General features: G+C 39.2%; 1 protein-coding gene across 5 annotated transcripts in view; it reads right to left on the bottom strand.

Moving 5' to 3' along the window:
• Window positions 1-23,367, bottom strand: part of NBAS (NBAS subunit of NRZ tethering complex) — a 341,753-nt gene that overhangs the window by 129,212 nt on the left and 189,174 nt on the right. For all 5 annotated transcript variants that reach the window (XM_059942180.1, XM_059942182.1, XM_059942181.1 and 2 more), the window contains 3 exons: window positions 11,479-11,646; window positions 8,413-8,526; window positions 7,952-8,075 (listed from right to left, as the gene is read on the bottom strand). In XM_059942180.1, the coding sequence (XP_059798163.1) occupies window positions 7,952-8,075; window positions 8,413-8,526; window positions 11,479-11,646 (406 nt within the window). The remainder of the gene's footprint in view (window positions 1-7,951; window positions 8,076-8,412; window positions 8,527-11,478; window positions 11,647-23,367) is intronic.

Below are 23,367 nucleotides of genomic sequence, written 5' to 3'. Positions count from 1 at the left end.
AACAATACCCGCAGCCATAATTTTCATAGCTGTTGCCGAATTGCCACGTGTTTTTCAAATTCTCAATCTAAGCCAAGTCCTCATTGCAGCAACTCGACCAGGACTGCTATTTAGCTGGCACAACTCACCCACGCGAATGTCCATTTGGTCCATTTCTCAAGAGGCTTCTTGACATCTATTTCAACTACACAAGATGAAGATCCCTTAAGGTTGGGGTAAGTCCAAAATCCACTCCACAGGGTAAGCCTTCACTCATATTAATTGACTCCTCAGGATTAATCCTAAGAGAAAGGCACCTGGGCTATTTCCCCTCTCTGGGGAACTATGACTCAGACTTTTGCCCCACTGCCATAGGATGAACTCCAGCGAAATCCAGAATAATAAATTCTATTTAAATTCTTCTGTGACTGGGTTCTGTTACTGGTACAGTCCTTGTGCAGATGAAAACTATAAACTCTGGATAAAGCACAAAAGGCAAGTATCGGAAGGCACTGGAGAGGCACTGAAAGCAGACAGAAACTGGAGGGTAGATGCCATTTGGAAAAATGAAATGGCACTGGTGATTTCCCATTTTTACAGCTTCTATCCTGAGGGCAAGCTCCTGTCTGTTCCTTGCCAGGCAGGTAAAATTCAGATAGAGAACCTGAAGTCTTAAAGAACCAGAGCCCAGAAAAACCACAACAGCTGACAAGTAAGAGAGGTCTGATAGTTTCTTATAAAACTAAACAAATCCATAATCTTTGGCCCAGCAATTCTACCCTTAGATAGTTATCCCAGAGAAGTAAAAACACAGGCCCACAAAAACACTGTACAAGAGTTCACAGCAGCTTTTTCATAATAACCATCAACTGGAAAAAGCCTTCATGTCCCTTAACAGAAGAATGGGTAAACTGTGGTATATTCATACAATGGAATACTTCTCAGCCATTAAAAAACAAAAAATGAGGGCTTCCTTGGTGGCGCAGTGGTTAAGAATCTGCCTGCCAATGCAGCAGACATGGGTTCGAGCCCTGGTCTGGGAAGATCCCACATGCCGTGGAGCAACTAAGCCCATGCGCCACAACTACTGAGCCTGTGCTCTAGAGCCCACGAGCCACAACTACTGAGCCCATGTGCCACAACTACTGAAGCCCACGCACCTAGAGCCCATGCTCCACAACAAGAGAAGCCACCTCAATGAGAAGCCTGCGCACCGCAATGAAGAGTAGCCCCCGCTCGCTACAACTAGAGAAAGCCCCCGCACAGCAATGAAGACCCAACACAGCCAAAAATAAATAAATAAAATAAATAAATTAAAAAAAAAAAAACTTTGTTAAAAAAAAAAAAGAGAGAAGAAAGAAAAACCTACTGATAGATGCAGATAAATCTCAAGTTCTACACAAAAGAATACATGCTGTATGATTCCACTGAATGAATTCTAGAACAGTCAAAACTAATCTACAGCAGGGGAAAATCCAAACATTAGTCACCTGACTGGGAGTGTGGGGTGGGTGTTTTCAGGAAAGAGGCACCAACTTTCTGGGGTGATAGAAATGTTCCGTATCTTGAGAGGAGTCAGGGTTACACAGGTGCTGCACTTGTCAAAACTCACCAACCTTACGTCTACACTTAAGATTTTTGTATTTCATTGTTTGTAGATGCTATCTCACAAAAAAGTAAGAAATACTGACTCTAGTTAAAGATATGCACAGTGCAGTGTCAAGGGGTGAAGTGTAATCATGCCGACAACTTTGAAACGTGTCAGCAAAGAAGCTGGATTTGGTGGATGGACCAGAGCAAGTATAGTAAAGTGTTCGCTGTAGAATCTAGGTGGAGAAGTATACGGGAGTTCACTGTAGAATTTTCTCAACCTTTCTGTGCATTTGAAAATTTCCTTAATTAAATATCTGGGGAAGAAAAGAGAAAAAATTCCTCTCTGGAAACAGTGCCAAATGCTCAAGCTCCCCCGCAGTTATTTTTTTTCCCAAATGGGGTTTCCTGAAAGATCCTTGTAGACAAGTATACACATGCCTCGTCTCCAGCACTAAGGCAGCTGAGTTTCCGGCCACACAAAGCCCATGATGTCCCCGCTGCTCCAAGACTAGAAAGACCACAATCACTGGCATCGGGTATACCACAGTCCCCTACGTCCCCAGGTTGAAAGGGAAGGGATCATATCTCTTCCCTAATCCTTAACACAACTGTTGAAGTCATCTTGTGACATCTTTTTCCTCCATAGCCAGATCACAGCTCATCAGTCCCTACAACCCAGAACCCCTCCTGACTAATAACTGAATTGTTGAAGGAAACTGATGGTGGAGGGACCAGTGGGGAGGGGAGTGGGGAGAGACACGATAGCTGCCCGCACTTCACACCACCCAAACTTTCCCAGCAGCCCTCACTGAGGCTCAATTATTCTTGCAAAGTGGAAATCAAGCCCCCACATACGGGAAGCTTCTCAGAGTTTGAATCTGTCAGCCATCTGATGCGATGCAGGACAAAATTATCAATGAGGATCTGAAGTAGACCAGATCCCACAGGGTTTCACTGGGATCCACCAGATGTCAGGCTGGCCACAGACTGGGTCACAGTGATTTTACATTACCATTTAAGTTCCCCCCCCCCCCCCAAAAAGGCCTGCCCTACATTTAGCAGTGTGTATGAATTTAATTTGCAGTGCTTATTCTCTAACCTTGAATACAATGCATTTTCTAAACAAGTCATACAGCCAAAATCAGATGAAATCTACGACTAAGCCTCCAAGCACTAATTCTCTGCAAAGGAAGAAGTGCCTCTGGAAAGCACTCTATGATAAATTTAATTCCAGAACTAAATTCACAGAGGAAGGCTGCCCATATTATTGATTTGGAAATCATTAGCCATTAAATCATTCATTTAGCTAAATAAATAATGATCAGTTTTCTTCAGCTAGTCTCCATAAAAACCTTTTCATCAACTTTATTAAAAAATTCTGAAAAGTCAGCTCATGTTGGGAAGTTTAATTTGTACCATGACCTACTTCTGAACCAAAGTCAGGAGTCACATTTTTACAATTTTTAATTTGGGTCATTTAACCTATATCATTCATCAAATCTGCTGACTTTCTGACAAATATTTGGTACTATAAAATAGCCAAAGATACCTGTCTCAAATATATTAGCATTATCAAGAGAAATCAAACATGGTGATCATTTTGTAATATACAGAAGTATCAAATCACTATGCTGTATACCAGGAACTGACAGTGTTGTAGGTCAATTATACTTCAAAAACAAGCAAACTCATTGAAAAAGAGATCAGATTTGTGGTTACCAGAGGCAGGGGGTAGAGGGATGGAGAATTAGATGAAACTAGTTAAAAAGCAGTACAAACTTCCACTTATAAATAAGTACTAGGAATGCAATGTACAACATGATTGATATATCAACACTGCTGTATATTACATAGGAAAGTTATTAAGAGGGTAAATCCTAAGAGTTCTCATCACAAGGAAAAATATTTTTTTAATTTTTCCTTTACTTCCTATCTATATGAGATAATGAGTGCTCACTAAACTTATTGTGATAATCATTTCGTGACGTATGTAAGTCAGATCATTATGCTGGACACCTTAAACTCATACAATGCTATATGCCAATTATATCTCAATACAATTGGAAGGGGAAAAAAAGAGATACACCATACATGTAAGGTTCATTCAACTCAGAACACCATTTAACAGATGCAACAAAAGGCATTCAGGGAAGGGTATGGCCATAGTCTGTTGACTGACTTCTTACAAATTTCAAGGGTTAGGAATAAATATCTAAATGTACTTTTCAAAAACATGAAACGTCTAGTATTCTAATGTATCAGACCTATAAGATCACATTTTATTTGTACCTACTTTATAATAAAGTCACCTGTTTATCTGCAAAAAAAAAGAGATATCAAATGTGATAGTTCATGAAAATTCTTCATAAATTCATAAACCCAAATGTAAATTAAAGGGATGATTTATATTAAAATCACCTCTATATTTAAAAAGTACCATTCTTAATACACACAGTAGGTACTCTGAAATGTTTTTCCCATTCAATTCAACAATATTAGAAAAAAAATTTTTTTTAATATTTTAATGGACTTGGGTTCTTTCCCATGATGGAATATTAAAATCTGTCAAAAAGGACAATTTGAAGAAACACTGGGGCAGAAAGAAAATACCTAAAATCTCACTAAAATCTCACAGACACTACAGTACTAAGAATAGAACACATGTCTCTGGGAACTTGGATTCAGATTCACCAAAAGCATAGTCTCAATTCCTGTCCCAATAACTGTCATGCATGTACTGTACCTACCCTCATCATTGTGAAGAGACACTGATTTTGCACCTATCATATAGAAAACCCTGGTAAAAGTGTTAGAAATAGATACAGCACTCAGGATACGACCCTTAAGCTGAAAAGACCAGACACAGACATAAAAGATACAGGTGGCTTTCTCCAGGCTGCCAGGAAGCAAGTGTGTCAGAGTTTGAAGAACAGACATATGACGGTTGGAGAGAATCTATTATCTTACGTGAAACATCCAAAGGGTCTTAACCATGGTTTCACAACTGAATTGCCTGAGGAACTGTAAAAGATATCTGATGTGTTTGGACCCCACTTCAGGGATTCTGAAATAAATGGTCTACATTGGATCCCAGGCTTCAGTATTTCTTAAAAATACCCTAAGTGATTCGAATGTGCAACCAGGACGGAGAGCTATGGCAGCAGGCCTTGAAAACAAGGCGAAATCATAATTGGATGGACTAAAGTACGAGATGATCAATGGCAAGGAAGTCAGTGCAGGGCAGGACTAGCCTTCAGGAAAAGGTGCACAGACGGGGCCCCATCGTCATCACTACAGAGCAACAATCCAGGGGTGGAACATATAGGCCGTTATGCCCATTGTACAGATAAGGAAGCTGAACAATATTCTTCTGCTTGAAACCCCCACAGCATTCAGCAGCAGGTTCATTTAAAATGTTTAACTCAGGGCTTCCCTGGTGGCGCAGTGGTTGAGAATCTGCCTGCCAATGCAGGGGACACGGGTTCGAGCCCTGGTCTGGGAAGATCCCACATGCCGCGGAGCGGCTGGGCCCGTGAGCCACAACTACTGAGCCTGCGCATCTGGAGCCTGTGCTCCGCAACAGGAGAGCCTGCGATAGTGAGAGGCCCGCGAACCGCGATGAAGAGTGGCCCCCACTTGCCACAACTAGAGAAAGCCCTCGCACAGAAACAAAGACCCAACACAGCCATAAATAAATAAATAAATAAATAAATAAAAATTAAAAAAAAAAAAATGTTTAACTCAGCACCCACGTTCCTTCCAGCCAACTGCTGCCTCATTTCTTCACTGGCTGCCCACACTGTCTCTCCTCTCCGGGTATTAGAGTAACACACAAATCCCTGAAAAATCATGATGTCTATCTTCTTCGCTTCTGTGCATCTTCTTCTCTCTATCTAAAATATCCCCCTGCTCCCTCTCCCAACACATCTCCCTCTCAAATTCCCCCCTTTTTCATCTACTATACTCTTATTCATCCTTCAAAACTCAGGTCAAATACCACCGGCTCCAGGAAGCCTCTCACACGCCCTCTTAGCCGTCATACGCCTGTCATCCCAATGCCTCTTGCATTTGCCTGTCTTAGCGCTTACACATAAATTTGTCTCCTCACTCAACTGCAAGCCCACTGAAGATGAAAAGAGTGTCTTCTTCGACTCTGCATTCCAAGTACAAGGACGGTAACTGGCGCACAGGTGGCTCAAGGACCACGGCTTCAATGAGTAACGTACACATGGTGAGAAAGGGAACCGGAGGGGACCCCCCGGTTCATCATTCAGTGTGTCACCCCGATCCACACAGCTCCTCCAGAACACCTCTATCTGCTTCATGCTTCGAGGTCGTTTTGACACCTCATCATTCAGTTACCAACTACAGCAAAGATGATCAAGTACTGTTAAGAACGCTATGAAAAGAGGGGACAGGCTAACCCAGAAATCTGTGCCCCACCAGGGCCTTATGCTCAACTACTCTCCACCCCTCTCCAAAAACAGGTCGGGAAAATAGCAGAAGCCTTAGTAAACTGAGAAACCAGTGTGAAGGGGCCTACTTAAGGATGCAGCCATCTTTCAGACCCTTAGCATGTGATTCCATTCTTTTGTCTTTTCGTAAGGCATACCTTCTGTATGAGAGGTATGCAAATTCACATGTATATGTCATAAGCTAAATTCTAAATTAAGATATTACATGAGTCAGTGTTTCCAAATTCCAGTTATTATTTCAGTCCTTTATTATGCCAATTAACAGATGATACTTCTATGTCTAACCCAGTAATTTCTTAGGCTCTTAGATTTTATCTGCATAAGCTATCCCAATAATCAATCATAATTTAACCCATGAATAACTAGAGACAATTTTTTTTAAAGAAAAGAAGTAATAAGTGATAATTAAAAGGGGAAACAGCAATGCAACTATACTCTTCATATATGTTCAATGTCATTTGTAAGATGTCATGAATTTAATAATAGCTTTTTGGAGAAAAAAAAGAAACATAAACGTACTCATCAGCTGTGACTTTACCCTGATTTCAGAAATGATAAGAGATAGAAAAACTACAGATGATCACATGCATCTCAGAACTGAAGAAAAATGGTATGCTTTGGAAAAACCTCCAGTATCCAAGGGCTCTGCACAGTGGACAGGGAAATGGTATTTGCTTCCTCTCTTCCCAACTGCATGTAAATATTGATTGAAAGAATGATCTAGGGCTTCCCTGGTGGCGCAGTGGTTGAGAATCTGCCTGCCAATGCAGAGGACACGGGTTCGAGCCCTGGTCTGGGAAGATCCCACATGCCGCGGAGCAACTAGGCCCGTGAGCCACAACTACTGAGCCTGCGCGTCTGGAGCCTGTGCTCCGCAACGAGAGAGGCCGCGATAGTGAGAGGCCCGCGCACCGCGATGAAGCGTGGCCCCGCTCACCGCAACTAGAGAAAGCCCTCGCACAGAAACGAAGACCCAACACAACCAAAAAAATAAAAAAATATAAAAATAAATTAAAAAAAAAAAAAAGAATGATCTAAAAATAAGTTATAGCATCAGGTTTCTGGGAACATGGCAGTTCTATTCCCCACACACATTTCCCCAAGTTTTATTCCACACAGCAATGTGCTCCATTAAGAGACAGCATCGTCCAGGCTCACTGGCAGTTAGATGTAGCCAGTAATAGGTAAGTGGAAGTCCTGGACAGGACTGCCAAGAAAACTGTTTTCCTACCCCCCGCTTTCCTCCTTACTGATGCCTGGAATATAGACAAGATAGATGGAGCCCCAGTAGCCTTTAAATCCTGAGGTACCCACTAAGGATGGTAGAGCAGAGAGAGAGGGAAAATTGAAAAAAAAACAAAAAAAGTCAAGGCAATTACCCTGGAACCTTGAAAAGAAGGAGGCTAAAGAGGAAAAAAGTACAAATGGCAAGTTGTCTTTGGTAAACTTGCATACATTTCATTCTTTTCAAAAAATTTCACATGGAAAGATACGTCACCATGCAGAAAATTCTTAAGATGAAATATACATCTACATTCCATGAAACAAGCACTTAAACGTTCTTAATTAATCCATAAAAGCAGGAAAAAAGGAAATATCTATTGAGCACTTTATATCGTTCACTATAAGAATCACTTTACATAATTAGCAACCTAAAGATAGGAATTATATCTTATTTACCTTTTAAATCCTCAATTAGTAAGTATCCAGAAAAGAGTAGATACTCCATAAATGATTTAAATCAATGAATAAATAAATGTATAAATGATGGTGTCAAGTTAAGCTACTCAAAATTACTGAAAATGTTATTGTTTTTCCCAACTCTCATTCATTTATACAGTCTCATCTATTATTCTCCTAATATGAGTTACACACTGTCGGGGAACTAGAACCTTCTTTCATACCTTCTGTTGTTGGAAATACTTCTTCTCCTTCAGTTTTAGTCTCTGCCAGTTTCCCAGTTCTCAGCAATACTTCTGCAAAGCTTTCTACCGGGACATGCTGATAGGTGTCATAGGTCACTTCAGACTAGACAAAAGAAGCAGTTACACCATTTGGTAGGGTGTCTTTTTCTCTATAAAGATATTCTTAGAAAACATCATGATAGGAATTTTATCTTCTGGTAACTTGAATTATAGCTTCTCACTTACTAAAGCATATTATTTTATGTAAAATTATAAATTGATTTTAGTCTCATAACATGTTGTAATGTATATGAAACAAATCACATAAAACCAATGAACAACATGAGTAAGAACAAAGCAAAAGAAGTACATTTTCAGGAAAATTGTAAGTTCTGTTCACTGTAAAATGCCCACAACACCATGACAGTTAAATCTGTGTTCTTAGGCACACTGTACCTTACCTCTACAACAAAGGGATTGGAGATGACAGATTCGTAAAAAGGATGACAGCCTTGTTTTTCTAGGCCTTCATTGGCTCTGGTTCCAATTCGATAAGCACCACCAAATTCTTGTCCCTAAACAGAACGAAGTGAAGAACACTGGATAAAAAGAAAGAGACCTGGGAGGGGAGGTGGAGGAGGAAAGGAAGGAAGACAGAACAAATAGATTTCAGGAGAAACTCATCAATGTGCATTGTGTGATCCAAAGAGAGAGTGTCAGAGTGACACCGATACCCAGCGGAGGATGTAAGAATAATCACCACATTCTAAGCGCAGCACTTCAACCTTACCCTGAAGGGCCTTTCGATTTTCCTGGTCACTTTGATATCACTGAATCAGAAACATCGAAGCAATCGGTGTTACACACATGGCCAGCATTCTATACAACAGTCAGAATAACCTTTCCAAAACATCATTCTGTACATACTGTTCCCTTGCTCCAAAATCCTTCAGTAGCTCTGAATAATGAAGTCAACAGTATTCAGTCTCAACTGCATAGAATAACATTCAAATTTATTAAATGTTAATTAGCTTTAAAGACTAACTCTCCACACCAACTAAACCATCTACTTTATGCATCCTACCGGCCTCCATGCCTTTCTTCCATTATGAGGGTAACGGTCCACGTTAACTGCCCACCTCTCCTTCCAGGCCCACCTCAGACCGCACCTGCTGAAACTGCACCAGATGCAGACAAGGTACAACTGGGCTGCCTTCACCACTCCCACCTCCTCCACAACTACAACCCACACAGATGCCTTCATAAGACTGGTCACCAGTATTCCTCATTAGCAGTATTATAGTATCCCTACCACGGTTAACTGTCTTTATGTTTTGCTCTCCTCAAATAGGTTGTAAAGAGCCCCTTACTGGAAAAGGCAAGTAGAAGATATTCACCCATTCCTCCAAAGTTTATTGAGCACTTACTTTAGGCCAAGCATAGCCTCAGGAAACAATCAAGCTCCTGCTGCAAATGATGTTAAAAGTTACAACTGACACTTAATAGAAACTATATATTAGGCACAGTATTAAACATTTTATCTAAGACATAAACCCTCAAAACACCCCAACAGGTGAGACAGAAAAGTAACCCTAATCATAACCCAGTGTGATACATGAAATGATGAGAGCTGCACAGACTTAACCCAAAGTCAAGCCCATTGCAGGTCAGTAAGTGGTTTCTTCTGGGCGATCATCCTTAGTTCTCTTTCCTGCATATCCCACATTCAGACCATCATCAGGTCCACAAAATACATCCCCAAACCAAACACTTCTCACTTCCTTCATGGCTACCCTAACCCAAACCACCAACATCTCTCACCTGGAGTCCTGGAAGAGAGATCCGTCTTTTTGCTTCACTCCTGACTCACTACTGACGGCTCTCTACACAGAAGTTAAATAAACTTATGAAAAGTAAAGCTGGATCACACAACTGCATTGTCTGAATTTTCCAACAGCTCTCCGTGTGGCTGAGAACAAAACGTGTAGTCCTTACCACAGTCTACGGAAGGCTTTATGTGGTGGGCCTCTTCACCACGTCTCTGATCTCATCTCCTACCATTCTTCCCACTCATCGCTCTGCTCCCACTTACTTTGGCCTCCTTTCTGTCCTGCAAAGACGTCACGCACATTCCTTCAGAATGTACTTGCCCTACTCGGCTCAATCAGCTTTCTGCTCAGAGTGATTCCTCTTCTGAGAAACTAACTTCCCTAATCAGAACTTCACTCCCCCGGGTATCACTCACTATTCCCTGACCTTGCTTATCTTCATAGTACGTAGTTACCTTCATAGTACTCATTACCACCCGCCATTTCATTATTATACAAATATTGTATCTGTTGGTTTCTTTGTCTCCTCCACTGGGATACAGGTTACACAAGGGAAGGGAATTAGACTGAAGAATTTCCCCACTCTTTTCCCAGGGATGAGCACATTATCTGACACATGGAAAATGCCTGTAAGTATTTGCAGAATGAATTAATACATAAGATACTCAAATGTTCAGGGTGCATTTATAAAAAGGCACATGTTTCTTTTTCCTCTTAGTTTTCCAGTGTGAGATTAAAGGATGGATGGCAGTGTGAGAATGCAGAGAAGACAGCAGGGACACAGTGGGTTAAGATGTCACAGAAAGCAAACTCAGTTGTTCTACTGCTTGTCTTGACCTCTACTTGCAGAATACGTGAAAGAATGGGTTAAACCATTCTCTTTACCTAAAGGCCCTACTAAAGACTGAATGTTTGTGCCCCCTGCCCCAAATTCATATGTTGAAATCCTAACCCCAGTGTAATAGTATTAAGAGGTGGGGCCTTTTTTGGAGAATAAAACCGCCTCTGAGTGATTAAAATTTAAAAAAAAAAAAAAAAAAAAGAGGCGGGGCCTTTGGTAGGTGATTCGTTCATGATGGCAGAACCCTCAGGAATAAGATTAGTGCCCTTATAAAAGAGACTCCAGAGACGTCCCTCACCCCTTTTCCCATGTGAGGACACAGCAAATAGATGGTGGTCTATGAACCAGGAAGCAGGCCTGCATCAATTACTAAATCTGCCAGCGCCTGGATCTTGGACTCCCCGGTTTCCAGAACTGTGAGAAATAACTGTCTGCGGCTTAAACCACCCAGTCTACGATATTTTTGTTACAGCAGCACGAGAGAACTAAGACAGCCCCCAGGCTGGCTGCTAGCACTTCTCTTCCACTACTGGCCTATAGAAACACAGCAAAAGAGAGAGAGCCTTGATAAACATCATTTTCCTTTTCATCCCAGTAAACTTCAATTCTGACATATAAACCAAACCGTACTTAAATCCGTATCGGTGTCTTTTGCAAGTATTGTATGGTAGTATATTACATTCCATAAAATCAATTACTCATTCCCTATCTGATGCGAGGCCTAGATTTCTTAAGAGATTATTTTAATAATCCAAAGAAGATAAAGCTGTAACGACAGTGAAACCAACTGAAGAGCATGCTAATGAACTGATATAAACCACACCAACTGAATTAAAAAAGCAAGATGCATTGCTTACTTGAAGGGGTCGAAGGTAAGTCAATGACTTCTTCCACCACTGCCCATCGCTGACGGCCTGCAGCACAGCCCTGGTGGTGGTCGTGGTGTTGGAAAGGACTTTCATGGTGGTAGCAGTGGTCCAGTGGAACAGGTCAGCTGAGTTGCTGCCTGGGACACTTACTTCATCCTATGTTAAAAAAAAGAAAATGGCAAGAGCAAAAACGTGGGAAGTCACAAGGAGACAAATAGATCTAAAAATCCACCTTTGCCAGTAACAAAAAAATGTGAAACAAAGCACTATTAGCATATTGTACCTCCTCGAATCATTTACAAAAGAAAATTCGGTAAAGGAAAATACATCTTATTGCATTAGTCAAAGAAATATTTATAAGGCAAATAATGGGTTCATCATTTTTTTACCAATATAATATCCTCCAATGAGATACTCATGTTTGTTTCTTTGAGAAGACATTTTAAAGTATTTATTATTTAGATTAATTAAGAAATATTCATTTGAACAGTGCTACTGTGACCCAGACAAATACAGAAGATTCAGATGATCCATCTTTAAATGTTGAAAGGCATTTTGTTTTTCATGTAAACAAGTGGATGATTATTAGTATTTAAAAGGTTTATAATGTGGAACCTCCTGCCAATCTTGAAGCAATCAGCTAAAATTCAAACTCTCCATTTACTAACCCAAGAGATTCCATGTGGAGGAAAATGCCAATACATTAACATTTGTTTAAACAGAAATGACAGCAACTACATCTGCTTTTGATCAAAGAAAGATAAATTTGTTCAACAAAAGCCAAGTTTTTGGTTTAGCATCTGTCTACTTTTACTTATTTTTTCTGTCGTATCCCAGTTAAAGGAAAGAAAAATTAAGGTCTAGTCTTGCAATTTAAATAGCTTTCTTGTTAATAATAGAAGAATAGTTTAATTTGGCTATTTAGGTCTGTATCACATCATTCATTAATATGTTATTTAAGTAATAAAAAATGATAAATCATATAATCACTCAATAATTACCAAGACATCATCACACAACAAACACTTAGGACAAATTCACCATTTTAGACCAACCTGACAGTTGCCATATCTGGTTGGTAGAATTATGGCCCCCCCCCAAAAATGTCTATATCCTAATCCCTGGAACCTGCAAGTATATTACATTACATGGCAAAGGGCCTTTGCAGATATGATTAAAGACACAGACCTTGAGGTGAAGAGATAATCTTGAATTATCTGAGTGGAACTAACCTAATCATGTGAGCCTTTCAAGCAGAGAACCTTTCCCAGCTAGGGTCACAGAGATGCCACGGGGGAAGAGGCAGGAGAGATGTGAAGCATGAGGGGATTCAACCCATCATTGCTGGCTTCAAAGATGGAGCGAGGGGGCCATAAGCTAAAGAATGCGAGAAGCATCTAGAAGCTGAGAAGAAACTTCAGGTGACAGCCAGCAAGGCAATGAGGACCTCAGTCTTACAAACACAAGGAATTAAATTCTGTCAACAACATGAATGAGCATGGAAACAAATTCTCCTCTAGAGCCTCCAGAAAACAACACAGCCCTGCCGGCACCTTGATTTTGGCTGAGACTCTAAGCAGAAATCCACCCAAGCCTGCCAGGTTTCTGTCCTGTGGGAATTATAAGAAATCAATTTGCATTGTTTTAAAGCTGCTAAATTATAGTAACATAGCAGTAAAAGAAAATGACTACATCATGTTAGGATACTTAATAATTTCTAGAAAAGCATTTGAATTTTATTCTTACTGCTAAAGGGAAATGTATTTAAGCTGTATTAACCGATACTTAAAATTTACCTACTTTGCTGTTGGTTTTCTCAAAAGATTTTCTAATTTTTAAACATGAAAAAAAATTGTGTCCCAGCACTAGAAGAAGTGATAATTATGTGATGCAACAGAGGTGTCAGCTAATGCTACAATGGCAACTATACTGCAATATTAATATACCAAATCAATATATTACACACCTTAAACTTACACAATAATGTATGTCGAGTGTATCTCAATTAAAAAAATTTTTTTAAACCTCTGTTTCCTATGGGCTTTCTGGACTTTGGGAAAGGTATAAACCATCAACTCAATGCATTATAAATTATAATTTAACAATGAAAACAACACAGAAAAAAGGATGATATGTTAAAAAAGAAAAAATCATGTTAAATTGATTGTATATAAGGGCAACCATGCTAAAAATAACTGTTTGGAGTTCACCTGCAAATAAAAAACAGCACTTCTCCTGGAATTCAGATTTCGTGGCAGATACTGAAGCTTGTTTCACCCGACTCTGTTCCGGACGCCTTACAGACTGTGTTGCTAGAAGCTGAAAAGCTGAAGACTACGTTTCCCAGACTCCTTACGGCTCCTTATGACACCACACATGACCTAGTTTTCCTCAAACAGGTGCACCCACGGCATAAAATTTGCGAGGTGAAACTACAGTAGAGACCATACTTTCGTTATTACTGTGCTTTTCTACTGGCAAGCAGTATACCTAACTTTTCTTCTTTTTTTTTTTTTTTCTTTTCTGGTCGTCCTAGTTGCTTTTTTGCAGTAGTGGCTATAGAAGTACCAGCACTGCCCAGACCCTAGTTTCACGGCAGTAAAGGACAGTAAGGACTACCATTTTGCTGGCTGGCATCTTGGTAGAGTCAGTGTAGCACTGGAGCCAGCTGATAAGGAGTGGCTTTCTGATTTCCCAACTTTTTATGGCAGACATTGGCTCCTGTAGCAGGCAAGCGCCTCAATATTTTTCCAGTAGTTACTCTTAAAAACACACCAAAGCCTGCTCCTCCGGTCCTTTGAAAGATTTTGTAAGACTCCAACTCTCATTAAAAAAAAAAAAGTCCTCTTCTGTTTATAACGGCTAGAATGTTTTCCATTTTCTGTTACCTACAACTGAATCATGATTAATTAAAACAAATAAAAAAATACAGGCAGGAATCAGAAAGATCAGCAGCATCCCCTTTATTCTGGAGTGGAGAATATGGCTTAAACCTCCAGTTGTAACGAGGTTCAAATCTTTCTGCGAGTCTACATCTTGGAGTAACTTTTCCAAGGAGGAGTTGAGTCTACAGAGAAGACACATCTAAGGAAAGTAATCATAGCAGCCCAGCAGTAGAACACTGGGCCAAACAAACTTCCAGAACTGCCCTGAACCTGTGCTGTCCAACCCAGCAGCTGGCAGCTACACAGGGCCACTGCACACCGGAAATGCAGCTACTCCAAACTGAGACGTGCTGCTCATGTACAACACACCGGACTGTAAAGACTCAGTGCCTAAGTAAACAAGTAAATAAAACAGCCCACATGTGTTTAACTTCAAGGCACAAAAACTAGAGCAGAAGGCACCCTCCTATTGACAGGCAAAACCAGGAGGGAACCCAGGGAGGCTGCGCCTTAGAGTCTCAGTTCTTTCTCTCAATTTCAGCCGTCGGGAAGGTTAAGGACCCTCTCCTCTGCATGCGTGGTGGGTTGGGGGATGGGCTTAGGGAGACCGAATGAAAGACTGAAGCTCATTATCAACACTACTGAAAAGACAGGGTAGAAAGACCGGCACAGGAAAAAACACAATTCTCCCTACAAGAGCCATCTTAACGGTAGCTGCCACGTCTTGAAAGCTTGCTATGTGCCAGGGCTTTACGAAGTGCCTTATGTGTATGCTGGGCAGGAAACTGCACGGGAACTCGAAAACCAAAAATACTTGTTTCAACGGTAGCATCACTATAAGTCTTTCCTTAACTTCTTCACTATTTGAGAAGATGGCAAGAGGCTCATTTCTTCTCCACTTTAGTAGCACACACAGCTTGGCTCATCACGTCTGACTTAGAAGAAAAGCAAGCTGATTCCAGCTCCTGCACCCCGGAGGCCCCTCTTTTCTAACACGGTCACAGCCCCAGCCAAGGAGCTTCCACTGTTACGCGGCGGTGTAGGTGGTGCCTCCAACTCCCGTCCCGCGTCGTGGCGGCAGGGCCTCTTCCCGCTGGGCAGCTCCTCAGTGCACACGTCACCCTGCAGGCTCATCTGGGCTACTGAAAGCTGTGCGTTCCTGTACGTTCTGCTTCTAAGCTTCTGCCCCCAGTAAAACTCTGCACTGAGGAGAACTAGTACTGTATATACATGTCCCTCTCTGAATAACACTGCCAAAAATAGTTCTTTGCCAGAAATAAGTCTCGGAAGGAATCTGCAGTAACTAGACATTCTCTTTCTCCCCTTCCCTCTCTATACATGCATATATATACACAGAGAGATACAAATATAAATATGTGTGTATATATGTTAATATATGTAAAATATAGTAAGCATCTCAATTTATGTTATATTTTTTAATTACTTAGAAAGCTACACCTGGGAAAAAAACAGAAACTAATCAGAATTCATTCACCTGCTCGGCAAATACTCACCGAGTGACTCCTATTTGATGTTATACTATATTATACTAGGCAATAAGGTGACAAAAACAAGGAAGGCAGAGTCTCCGCCCTCAAGGAGCTCAGAAACTAGAAAGAGAGGCAGAGACATAGACAAACCACTGCAGAATAATATCAGCTTCTGTAACAGAGGTACACATAAAGTACTATGAGAACATAAAGAGAGGTCACACGTCCTCTGCCTAGAGGCACAAGCATAGAGAGCTTCACACAGAAAGCAATATTTCAGCAGGAAAGAACTTAAGGCTTCCAAAGAAGAAATGGTGATGATTTCAGGTAGACTTATGTAAATAAAAGGCATGAAACAGCAGGGCAAACTGAAGGAAATTTAAGTTGATTCAATGAAGGTGTAGAAAAGGGCACACAAAGACGAAGGGCAGGGCATATGAGGATGAAAGGCAGGCGGAGGCAAGACCAGCAAGAAACCTACTGACCACACTGAAGTACCTCCATCATCACCTGGACAGATGGGACACCACTGAAAGGCTTTAAACAAAGGGAATAACATAATTAGATTTGTGTTTTAGAAATATTATTCCAGGAACAGGAATCCACTTAGGACACTGATGCGTTAGTCCAAGAATTAAGGCAGTGATGCTGGGAATAGATGAAGTTTCCATAAGGTATATTTGCATCTGAATGCATATATTAAGTTTAAATGTTTTTATTTCTATTTCTTCTAAAGGTGAAAATAGCCTGAGGTAAGTCAGATAAGCAGAGAAATTCAAGGATTCTGAATCCAAACATCTGAAAAAGAAAGTAGATGGTCATCAAGCTGGGTCTTAGTGAAAGGCTGGGAGAAAAAAAAAAAAAAAAACATGGGGAAAAAAACGATCTGTTAAACAGGGTTAGATGCAATAAAGGTAAAAATGAGCAATGCAAGTTGTCGAGGAACATAGGACCAGGTTCACAAAAAGTAATAAGGGAGATCTAGACACATTATTTACCGAGAGTACCGTCTAAGACTCTTGTTTATAATATATAAGAATCATAATGGCTACCGTTTATCAAATGCTAACTATGTGCCAGGTACTGAGCAAGGTGCTTCAATGGTCATTCCTAAACTTACAATAGCACTGCTGAGTGGGTACTGGAATACCATTTGAGACGAAAGTAAACTGCAGACGAATCAAGTTGAATATGCCGCCCATAGACAACTGGCCGGCGGTGTCTCCTCTCTTCTCAACCAGGTCTGGCTCTCCAGACATGCGGTCCACTTGCTCTCTGCAGGGGTTTCACCCACTGGCAATATGTTACACACAAGCAAGCGTATTTATTTAAGTTAATTTATTCTTCTGCATTATAAAACTACCACAATCTGATAAAGGTGGTTTGAAAAATTTAAAAGAATAGGGAAAAAAGACATAATATTTATTCACAATCCCATGATGCACAGACAATACTGCCAGCATGTCTTCTCCCTTCCTGTCCTTAATCCAGGCATAGGGATCTTTCTTTAAAAATCTTTTCAGTGAAGTATAAGATATATTTTAAAATGCATACATTTAAGAGTACAGCTTGATAAGTTTTAACACACCCATGTAACCAGCACCGAGGCTGAGAAACAGCACACCAGCAGTTACCCATGTAACCAGCACCGAGGCTGAGAAACAGCACACCAGCAGTTACCCATGTAACCAGCACCGAGGCTGAGAAACAGCACACCAGCAGTTACCCATGTAACCAGCACCGAGGCTGAGAAACAGCACACCAGCAGTTACCCAGATACACCCCCTCCTGTGCTCTCTTCCAGCCACCATCACTGCCAAGATAAACACTTTCCTGACTTCCAGCAGCATAAATTAAATCTGCCTATTTTTATACTTTATATGAATGGAATCATGTACTCTTTGTGTCTGATTTCTTTCATGCAACATAAATACATTCATACTCTTGTGAGTAGTTGAAGATTGTCCAACTCATTGTTAGTGTAACACTATTACATTGCTAATGTAATACTACTGCTTTGTGTGAATAAATCAGAACTTATTTATCCTTCCTTCTATTGATGAGCAGTTGGGTACTCTCTAATTTGGACCTAACAGCAATAGTGCTGCCCTGAACATGCTAGTAATTATCTTTTGGTGAACATTTGCATTTCTGGGTATATACCTAGTAGTGGAACTGCTATAGAGTGTGCAAATGCCCAAACTTAGTAAATAGTGCCAAACACTTTCTAAAATGATTATACCAATTCATACTCTAACCAGCAATTATAAGAGTTCTGGTTGCACCATATCCAACACATGGTATCTCTTGTCTTTTTCATTTTAGCAGTTCTCGTGAGTATATGACGGGACTTCTTTATGGTTTTAATTTGCATCTCTCCATGACTAATGAAGTTGGATACTTTTTCCTGTATTTATTGGTCATTTGAATGTCCTCCTTTGTGAAGTGCCTGTTCAAGTCTTCTGCCCATTTTTCTGTTGGTTGTCTGTCTTTCTTATGCATTTGCAGGAGTTTTTTTATATATTCTGGATACATAGCCCTTATTAGATATATGAATTATGAATATCTTCTATTATTCTGCAGATTATTTTTTCATTGCCTTAACAGTGTCTTGATTAAAAGAAGTTTTTAAACTTCTAAATTAGTCCAATTTATCAGTTTTTTAACTTTATGATTAGTATTTTTTGCAAGAAGTCTTTTCCTACTCCAAGGCTGCAAAGAAGTTCCTCTATATTTTCCTTGAAATGTGGCATTTTTGCTGTCAGTAAAATCCTGTTAAGACAGTGTACTTTGCACTCATAGCATTATATGCATACTTTTAATGCACATATCATAATATACTGACATTATGATTTTTCTGTCTGTCTTCTCACCTAGACAGTAGTTTTTCAAGGGCAGAGACCATGTTTATTCATTACTAAATGCTCAGGGTATGTGAAAATTCCTAATCTATTGTTTGTATCTCTAGATATGAATAAGAAGTCTGATTTTACTGTACTATTTAAATGTTTGAAGAAACATTTTCTAAACCCTAATATGTTATGCCTACAGTAGCTAAATGTTATTCAAATAAGATTTCATGTCACATTTTCAATTCTGGTCCATCTTTAGAATCTTCTTAATTGAGAGGGCATACTGAATGATTTGAATGTTATCAACTAATCCAAGTATAGAACTAAAAATATAAACATGGTAAGAAATAGGGCACTTAAGCAGGATACAACTTCGTTCAGAGGAAAATCAAATCAACTGAAAAATACCAAAAACTACAGGCTATAAAACAATTATTCCATTTCATAAAATAAACCTCAACTTTACTCTGTTCATATGGATTGGCTAACTCAAGATAGAAAGTTTTAAACATGGAAACTGAAAAGTTTGTTTCAGAAGATAAATGAAATTCCAATGCACAGAAATGTACATGATAAAAGGATTTTCTGTGAGAGATTCCTCCCTTATAAGAATTACAAAAGAGAAAGTAAAATAAAAGGCTCATTTAGACTGCAGAAGAAGCATTTAATTTGGGGGCAGTCTACCAAGATTATAGTGTAACCAGAGGCATTAATGAGGAAAACAGTTTTCTTTCAACTCCATGTAACAGGGAAAGCAAAAAGAGGTTAGGCAAAATTTACTCCTGAAATGATTACTACTGGCAATTTTTATATTCATGGTTGCACACTGCTAATTAATTTAGAGTGTATAACAGCAGAAATAGATTAATCCCCCAAACCAAGTCAACAACTCCCAGCATAAAATTTAACATGAAATCTCATTAATGTCAAGTGTTACACAGCTCAAAGGTTAACTTCCTAAGCACTAATAATATTTTCCAAGTCCTACAATAGACAACATAACCAAACAGGTTCACAAGAACAAGGACAGTTCCATACATCAAGCGTGGCTTACAGAAACAATTCTTGTTGATCAATTACTATAGTAATCTATTTAGGAGCTGCTCTCCCTGGTATCTGGTAATTTGAGGGCTAATTTCTGAGAAACCTGTTTGCCAACTGAGAACTGAGCTGGTGGTACCCATAACCTAGGTAAGGATCACAAACAGAGCTCAAACTGAGCCCAGCCACTACCCTCTCTCCTCCAATGTATCTGTAAATAATCCAAAGTACTTCCCTGCACCTAACACTTACTTATAGCAAATTTCATCCTGAATTCGAAATATTAAGAACGCAACCCTTATTACTGGTGATACTACTTCTGGAACTATTTATGAGAAGAAGCAGTAGAAAAATACCCCGTGTTGTATATCACTCTAAAGTCTGACTCTGCTTCAGTTCATCTGCTAATTAACAGGCCAGGCTACAGTTTAGATGTTCTCATCTTTGGGAGTCATAGCCCACTATACATTTCTAATGAAAGCTGTAACTGCTTTCCCCAGAAAACTGAATGCACATGCATGTGTACATACATGAACACACAAAGTCACAAACAGACACATACTAACACAACAAATTTGACACACTATTTCAGGGGCTTTAGGGACTGAACCCTTTTTGAATCTTCTAGCATTCTTGGATCCAGATTAAGAGAACTGTAGTTAGGAAAAATAGAGGTATATGGAGTATATTTTTATTTTCTTTTTCCATGCCCAATTTTTTAGGCAGCACTTACACAATGCTATGGAGGACAGACCGCAAGAAACAGGCAACTGTCTCTCTCAGGAGCCCATTTCTCCCATTTTATCCCAGGGCAATACTAGCATGAATATGCAAAGATGTGTACATAACATGCTCAGTGCAGTTCAGTCCAAAATAGAGGAAAACTGGGCCCAATCCAAAAGTTGAAAAGCAAAGGAAAAGATAAATAAATCATGCTATATACATATTCAGGGACCACTGTTACACCATGACATAAATGGTCTATATGCAATGACAAGGTCAGATGTCCATGACACATATCATTATATGAAAAAAAGCAAGCTCCAAAATAATATATGCAGTACAAATCCATTTTAGTTTAAAGAATAAAATAATAGTCCTCCAGGAGACAGAGGAGAGCTATACAGAAAATCTGTCTATGCTCAGAAAAAGTCTGGAAAGATATATATAAACTTTAAAATGTTTACCTCTGAGCAGTGGGATACATAGAATGGGGAGAGAGAGAGAACTTACGTATCAATATATTATTGATTATTTTTATATTTTAAAAAAATCAGAAAGACCAAAGTTACCACAAATATACATGTACGTCTTATCAAAAATTAACAGATGTCGGTATTTTTTCATAAGTGTTTCACGTATCTTTTTTTTTTTTCACTTTCAAGAAATAAAGTATGCCAGATTATATTGATTATCTGAACTCCTATATTATCTGAATTCCTAACAATCCCTATAAGCAGATTGTTAAAATAGAAGCCTGTACTATATTTGTAATTAAAGAAAACATTACACATTCCAGTCAAGATGGAGTCATGAATTATGTTGCAATATGTTCACCATGCTCCAAAATACTGAGAATAATAGAAAAAAGAGGTAAGAGACACTCAACTTTATAGAGTTCAACATTTGGGGGCTCAGAATTCAGATGCTGGCAATGGCTGCCAGGTCCTCTTTCTCAGAGAAGAACTGGGAATTCAAAGGATTCCCTGTAAGAGGGAGAACTTCAGCCTGGCTCACTGCCTGGGGTTATGTATTTATATTTATTTCATGAAGCTGTGGGCCGATGGAGGCAGAGAACTAGAATCAGAGCCCAAAGGAACTGGGCCAAACCATCACTGGTTCCATGTCTGTATTTCTCACATCCTCACTAGTACAGGGGGAGGGAGTCCCAAGTGAAAAGCTACTCTAGGATGTGGTTCTGGACTGAAGCACCAAGGGATTAGAAAGGAGGAAACCACAAAACTACAGAATCCTTAAGGAGGGTCTAGGGAAATAAAGATTAAACTGAATGAGGACTTTCCTGGCGGTCCAGTGGTTAAGACTCTATGATTCCACTGCAGGGGGACACGGGTTTGATCTCTGGTCAGGGAACTAAGATCTCACATGCCGCGCTGCATGGCCAAAAAAAAAAAAAAAAATTAAACTGAATGGGAGGGCTCAAAACAAGCTTGCAAACCAAAATTTCAAAACATCTGGAAAAATGAAAATTACTAAGGCAATAATTTTAACAAAAATCCAGTTCAGATGAAATCATTTTAAACTTCATAATATTAATGTGTATCTTTGTGCAATATAAGATTTAAAATCCTTTAAGAAGGAACAAGATATCACATAAAAGAAAAAACAAATATGATCCTATCAAGTCCATTTTTTTGTTTACGATATGAGGTAAAGTTCGAATCCATCTTTCTGTATGTGGATATTCCTCAAGCCTATACTTTGATCTCATACAAAAAGTGGTTCATTATTACTTATTTATCAATAAATATAAAAGCTAAAACTATAAAACTCTTAGGAAAAAAGCACAGGAGTAAATCTTCACAACCTTAAGTTAGGCACAGATTTCTTAGATACAACACCAAAAGCACAAGCAATAAAAGAAAATGTTAATAAACTGGACTTCAGCAATATTAAAAGCTTTTGCACTTCAAAAGTCACTGTTAAGAAAGTCAAAAGTCACCGTTAAAGTAAAAAGTCAAATCACACACTGAGAGAAAAATATTTTCAAAACACACATCCAACAACTTGTATCCAAGAGTTTAAAAACAACAACAGCAAAAACTCTTATGACTTAGTAAGGAGATGACAATACAGTTAAAAAATGGGGAATATATTTATAGCCATTTCACCAAAGAAGGTGTAGAAATGGCCAATAAGCACATGAAAATATGCTCATTATCATTAGTTATTTGGAAACACATACCAAAATGATAATGAGATACCACACACACCTATAAGAATTGCTTTAAGCAAAAAGCCAGTTAAGAATAAGTGTTAGCAAGGATATGAAGAAACTGGAACCTTAATACTTCCTGGTGCAGCCACTTTGGAAAACAATTTGGCAATTTCTTCCAATATTTAACACATATACACCATACAATCCTTCAGTTCCACTCCCAGATACCTACATGAGAAATCAAAACATATTTCCATACAAAGACTTGTATACCAATGTTCACAGCAGCATTATTCATGATAGCTAAAGAGTGCAAACAACTTAAACGTCCATCAACTGGTGAAGGGGAAAAGAAAGGGTTGTCCGTGGTACTGAAATACAACTGCCATTTGCTTGCTTTTATTTCAGTATTTCTAAATAATCCATTTATAAATTCAAAATAGCTCTATGCTTAGCCCATGCCTCAATTCTAAACATTAATTAGTCCAGTTGTATAAATCTGTAGCCACTTAAAACGTTCATAACAAGAATTCCCACAGTGAAAATGATTTTTTAATGGGAACCTTGTATATTATCCATTTCCAACTCTAATTAGATTTATCTGGGGAAAACACTATTGGCTACGTGATATAACTAATACTAACTAAACAAAATGTTAATACACTCTAAGTGGTGGAATACTGTTACATCTAAAAAAACACAATAACCAACAT

The sequence above is a fragment of the Balaenoptera ricei genome, chromosome 13, assembly GCF_028023285.1.
Source record: "Balaenoptera ricei isolate mBalRic1 chromosome 13, mBalRic1.hap2, whole genome shotgun sequence".
Taxonomy (NCBI): Eukaryota; Metazoa; Chordata; class Mammalia; order Artiodactyla; family Balaenopteridae; genus Balaenoptera; species Balaenoptera ricei.
Note: the sequence above shows the minus strand (reverse complement) of the source record. Positions and strands in the feature narration are given on the sequence as shown.